Genomic DNA, 6000 nt, shown 5'->3' with positions numbered 1-6000 from the left:
ATTTTAAAATTCCTATTTTGATAGTAAAGCAAGATTTATTTATTGAATTGAGCACGTCTGGGCTTGCTTGTCTTTCATGGGTTCATAAAAGTTTCCAAATTATTCTCTTTGAGGATCTCATGATATATGGCATTACATTCACTTAGTTATTCACAGCCCTACCTTTCAAAAAACAAAATCCCATCTGCTTTGCCTTTTACTTCCTGAGGAGTCAATATCTACTTACCTTAATTACAGATTCAGAGCAGATAGTAAGTACTTGGTGAAAATATTTGTTGTAAAGCATAACATTGAGTTCTCGGTCATGAGTATGAGGAATCTGTTTTGTATCTTGTATCATCCTTGTCAAAGGATACATGTCAATAACACTAGATCCTGAAACAGATATAAGAATTTCATAAATACATGATATTACTTTTTTTTTCCCAGCCAGTTGTGTTTGGAAACAAATCAGTGAGGTTAGTTATATCAATGCTTAAGAAATCAAATTAGGTGAAAATGCATTTATTTCCCCGACACATTTTTGATAAGTGAAGCAAATGGGATTCATACAGAAAAAAGCACTCATCTTAGGTCTCATTAATTTTCAAATGCAGGCTCTTTGAATTTCATTGATATCCTCTCTACAGTGGTCCCTCTTTTCCTATTTCTAGTCAACATTTTTCTTCCTATAGAGTGGCTCCATCTGTTACAGGTGATAAGGGTATGGCCAGGATCCCACTGGAGATAAAGTCCCAGTTAGTGAGTGGCAAGTATTTTCAGACAGCCCTCTTCAAAAAACAAATAATACACTCTGTAAACTTGGTATTATTAAATGTAATGAATGAAAATGATTACAGTCCAGTGCTTACAGCATCAATATTAAATAAGATTCATTTCCGTGTCACCATGGAGAGCAGATATTCCTTATTTGTATTTATCCAAAGGTATTTGGTCTGGCTTTACAATAATATTCTAAAACGCAAGTCTGCTTTAACTCTCAAAATCAACTGTGTGTTTTGTTTTATTGTAATGTCTAGAAATAACAATAACATGAAAGCTTTCCATAGCTCAAATAAAATCAAATTTTCTCCTTTATTTTTGTGTTTCTCAAGTCTCCTCAAAGAAATCTCAACCTTTAGAAAAATTTCATTGGGAGTTGTGAAACACTTTCCTAAGGTATTTAAGTTTTAAGAAAAAATCCATTCATGGAAAGGTCTGAGATGACTCTTCTAGTAATAACTCTCAATTTAAATATCTGGATATGGAAATATGAGAGGAATGTAGTAACCAGATAATCACACAGTATTTTGGAACTTCTTGGTAGCTAATTTTATATTATACTGACTGATTATTCAGAACTGAAATCAGTATATGCTTATCAACAAAAGTTAGTCCTCAATGTTTTCAGCTATTTATGTTGCTATTATATATAAAGGATAGATACAGCATTACATATATATATTTATGGAAACAGTGGAGTACAGCAGAAGAATGTGGATTTTGGAGTCAGAGCATTGAAATCTAATCTTAGCTTTATGTTTCAACTTGTGTCCTAATCAGTTCAACTTTTTGATATTCAGCTTTGTCAACTAAGATAAATAATAATTCCTATCTCTTGAAGTGTTTGTGCAGATCAAGGAAATAAGTCTTATATGAAAGCACTTTATAAAAATATACAAGTGGTAATTGTCAGAACAGGAGCAATAATAGCAACAGCAGTGGCAGTGACATCAGTATATTCTATTGCAGCATTTCCAGAATGCAGTGTGCCATACTGGGCCTTTAGAAGATCACTATGGCTACTTCATCAGACTCACAGGACAAGTTATTATTTGATAGATAAGTTTCATATAATTCTGATGTCAAAGCAAATGCTATAGTTTATGTATATACAATTTTAGTTATTAAGCAATATAGAGTTCTCTATTTTTGTAAGGGAAATACTATAATAGTACATAAATTTGGGAAGTAATCTTGATTTTCTGTTCCTTTTTTATTTTTGTCTTGATATTTGAGTCCTTGTTTGATGGTAAAAGGTATGCAAATGTTGAGGTTAGTAATTAAATACACAATTTGGGGCACCAAGAAGTCAAAATTTGCTTGCAGGCATTTCCATGTTATTTTTGAAGTAAAAACAGAACTAGATAGTAAAGCAGGGCCCTCCCTGGTGGTGCAACGGGTTAAAGCACAGCACGATGAAGCCATCTACAGTCACTGCACCAAGGGTTCAATCCCAGGTCAGGGAGCTGACCCACAGGGCACAGCAGACCTCCCCTGTCTCACTACTGCCCCCCTCAGCAGTCTATTTCAGTCAATCTGCTTGTCCTGTTCCCTACTCTGTCTCTAGTAAATCTCACCCCAGTTCATGTATGCATAAATAAATCTTTAAAACAATATACAAAGAACCACATAGAAAATTAGAATTATTTTTTTCAAGGTGGAAAATTATCTGTCAAGCATAAAGTGCTAGTGCACTCCTAATCAGAAAAGTTATATGAGTAGAAATAGCACCAATAACTTCCTGTTCTTACTAATGCTCCGGAAATCAGAGCAGGTGAACAATGAGAAAATACTTAGGAAAGGCATTGTAAATTGGTGTTCTAAAGGAAGGAATTTGTTAATGCTGTACATTAGTGCCCAACCTAAATGCATAGCAGTGTTTTTGTCTTCTGAATAAATATGTATTTCTAAGAGACACAAGAAAAGGAGGTAACAAGTCAATTGACTTTAATACCATGGATCTGTCATGCAAGACTATGCTCTTCTCTGCTATATTTTGTCTAGAAGCAGCAGGTGGGAATATTAGTATCCTCCTGACCAACTACTTAAATGGCAAAATGCATGAGGCCAAATTTTCTGGCTGAATAAGGCATTGATTCAGTATGCTGGTACAGCCATTCTAAATTGGATCATATTCCTTTTGAAAGGATTTGCTGGATTTATACTATTTGTATCAACAGGTTGTATCCTACTTGTTTCTATAATCCAGGCCACATCTACATCTACTCGATTCAAGGACACAATAGTACTAATCTGGTATTTTCAGAAAAGCATGGTCACTTATTTTATACCCCCAGCTATGGAAGGGTAGAAAGGAATGGCACTGAATTATATATATGCTGTGCTGAATCAGAGTTTATAAATTCCCTTCATCATATTTTTCTTCTAACTAGTGTTCAAAACTAGTTAAACTCAGGTTTTAAATTAAAGTATGTATTTTGTTTGCCATTAACTGGCCACATTTACCTGTAATCAGCATGCTGCGGTTGAAATCATAAATCATGGAATAGATCTGCATGTCTCCGGGTCCTCCCTGGCTATCGTGGAAGACTTGTAGTAATGAAAGAGTCTGTATATCCCAAACCCTGAAAACCTGGGGGGATAAGGAACACAGTTCGCCATTTGACACAGTTTCTCCCCCACTCAAAGTTATTAGATGAAGGAATTTCAGAGTCTGCAGATTACTTTTAAAAAGTTGCTATAGGCCCTCCCTGGTTAAAGCGCAGCACTGGAAGCTAAAGCCACTTCTGCACGAGTTCGATGCCCGCCTGCCCCGGAGGTGACCACAGGGTGCCGCAGACCTCTCCTGACCCGCCCGCTGCTCCCCTCAGCAGTGGACTTCGTCGATCTGCCTGTTCTGCTCCCCGCTCTGTCTCTGGTGAAGTCTCTCGCTGCCCCTGAGCCTCTGGCCTGTACCCCAGTTCTGTATGTACAAATAAATAAACTTTAAAAAAAAAGTTGCTATAAATTATGTATATGATAAACACACATTTGTTAAATTCCAACTTGGTTCATGGTTCAATTATTGTTTATTAATACCAGAAAAAAGTAGCAGCATCGATGAACAGTTTGCTGAAAGGAGCTAGAATTTTCTATAATTACAGAAGGGAAGAGACATTCTCTTTGGAGAAATGGTTGAGAACCTCAACAGGGACTTCTTTTGAAGATTAACAATGAGCTGTGAAGCAAAATAAAGCCGTATATAAGCAAGAAGCATGGCAAATTGAGAACTGAATACTTAAGTATGTGCCCACATTTGCTTTTCTTCTTAGTTTTTCTTTCTAGATGGCCACTCACATGCTATAAATTTACTAACACATTGCTTTTTTCCAGAAATTTCTCAGGTAGCCACTCTGAATAAGATTTGAGATACCTAACTCTTACTCTTAATAATATTGCAGATCAATTTTTCCAGGAAAGAATGTTGCAAGTAGGAGAGTAAAGATAGAAGGTACTAAAGGTAGAATGCTGTAAGTAGTGAAACCAAGCTCTTAATCATGGATGCTTTTAAATACCCTCCCCATTCAGATAAGGAAAAAATCCACTTTACTCTTACACCATATACAGTAATCCCATACAAAGATAAAGGCAAGGTACTAATTCCAGGAAAGATGTCTGATTTTTACAACTAAAGGAAGTATATTATAAAGGGTCAGCTTCCTTCATATCCTAAGTACATACATTTCTTATTCATCAAGGAGAGTCAACCTCATTTTTCTCTCAGTGAAGCATTCATGAAGGACATGCTATTTCATTAAAACATAAAGGATGGATACAGTAACTAGGTATGGGGGAGGAGTTTTATTCCAGATAAAGGTGGAAAAGCACAGTCTTTGGAGAAATATGTAGTGAACCTTAGACTGTCTGAAGGTTAAAAATTAGAAACAAGGCTGAAAATATATCTGGTTTCAGAACATAGAGAACCTTCAAAACAAGAAAAGAATTCGAACTTTATTTGGAAGGCACAGATGCTGTTGAAAACACTTAAGAAGGGCATTGAAAAGGTTATCTGGGGGTTAAGGGTGATTTGCATCACAGCATAATATTTGGATGATTTTGGGGGGAAAAGACTGGTGTAGGACTACAAGTGCCTTCTAATATGCCACTTTTGACTAAGAGACTCTTGGTGGTCTGAACTAAGGTTACAGCTAGAAAGAATTAGGTGGTTGGTGTAAGAGATTTCAGAGTTTGCGTTGGTCCGTGGAGGGTGAGGGAGCTCAGAGATTCAGAAGCAGCTGTGAAGTTGATCACGGTTCATCAGGAAACAAATGACACCATTATCAGAGAAAAGCATGAAGTCAGGAAAAGGAGATTTGAAGTGGGAAATTAATATAGTTTTAGATGTACAGGAAAAAAAAGGACAAATCAACAGAGTTACATGCTTGACGTGCATTATCTCCTTCAATCTGCATCAACCTTAAGGGAGCTTCTCTGATATCCTCTGCAACCATCCCAAATGGCTGAACCAAGGTCACAGACTGTCACTGTCAGTGCCAGGACTTAAATTTAGGTTTATTCAATCTTAAGACTCCAATTTTTGAGGTCACTCCCTTCGGCATGCTGTCCAGAAGCAAGAAAGTAGCATATCTTCACTTATAATATAATTTCCATTTAGGATTTAGGTCATAAATTAGATGAACCGCAGCCAGTCTGCAAAGCCAGGATGACAACCCCTCTAGCCATTTCCAAACTTCTCCACCCCACTTGTCAACTGACCAGAACACTGCTTCATGCTCTAAGGCACATTAGAGCACTTGTGCTGACCTCTCTGAGAGCCTTTATAACACGTCCGAAGTGAAAATTTAAGATAAATAACTCATATGCCCATCTGTGGACTGTTACAAGTCATCAAAGCGTGCATGCTTTCTATTTTCACACAAAAGAGTAAACAAAAAGCCATGCTTGAGAACAGTCAACCACAGTTTCCATTTATTTGTTAATAAGTGAAAGTAAGTCAAGTTTATATTTCTCTCCTTTTTTTAATGTTTCCCAATTCTTCAGGTGTAGATGTAATATGATTGCTAAATATCAAGGCTCTATAACTACTAATAAAAGTTCTGCAGTTGCTGTGCTAAACATCGAACATCTGCAAAGTGGGCTTCTAAAAAAAAGAGGAAGGATTACAATCTAAGAGTTTAAGAAAAGAATTTAGTAGGCATGTGACCAGTCACAGGGACATTAAAATTCATGAAAGCTAATGAAATCATGTAATTTTGAATGTGTAAAAATTGTAATTTT

The 6000-nt window shown here is 36.4% G+C and overlaps 1 protein-coding gene across 1 annotated transcript in view; it reads right to left on the bottom strand.

Moving 5' to 3' along the window:
* WDR64 (WD repeat domain 64) overlaps positions 1-6000 on the bottom strand; it is a 56054-nt gene that overhangs the window by 27379 nt on the left and 22675 nt on the right. Inside the window, exons 11-12 of the mRNA XM_004690778.1 lie at positions 3229-3355; positions 227-375 (exon numbers count right to left, since the gene is read on the bottom strand). Coding sequence (XP_004690835.1) covers positions 227-375; positions 3229-3355 — 276 coding nt within the window. The remainder of the gene's footprint in view (positions 1-226; positions 376-3228; positions 3356-6000) is intronic.

This window comes from Condylura cristata, unplaced genomic scaffold (genome assembly GCF_000260355.1).
Source record: "Condylura cristata isolate star-nosed mole 26May11 unplaced genomic scaffold, ConCri1.0 scaffold00029, whole genome shotgun sequence".
Lineage (NCBI taxonomy): Eukaryota > Metazoa > Chordata > Mammalia > Eulipotyphla > Talpidae > Condylura > Condylura cristata.
Note: the sequence above shows the minus strand (reverse complement) of the source record. Positions and strands in the feature narration are given on the sequence as shown.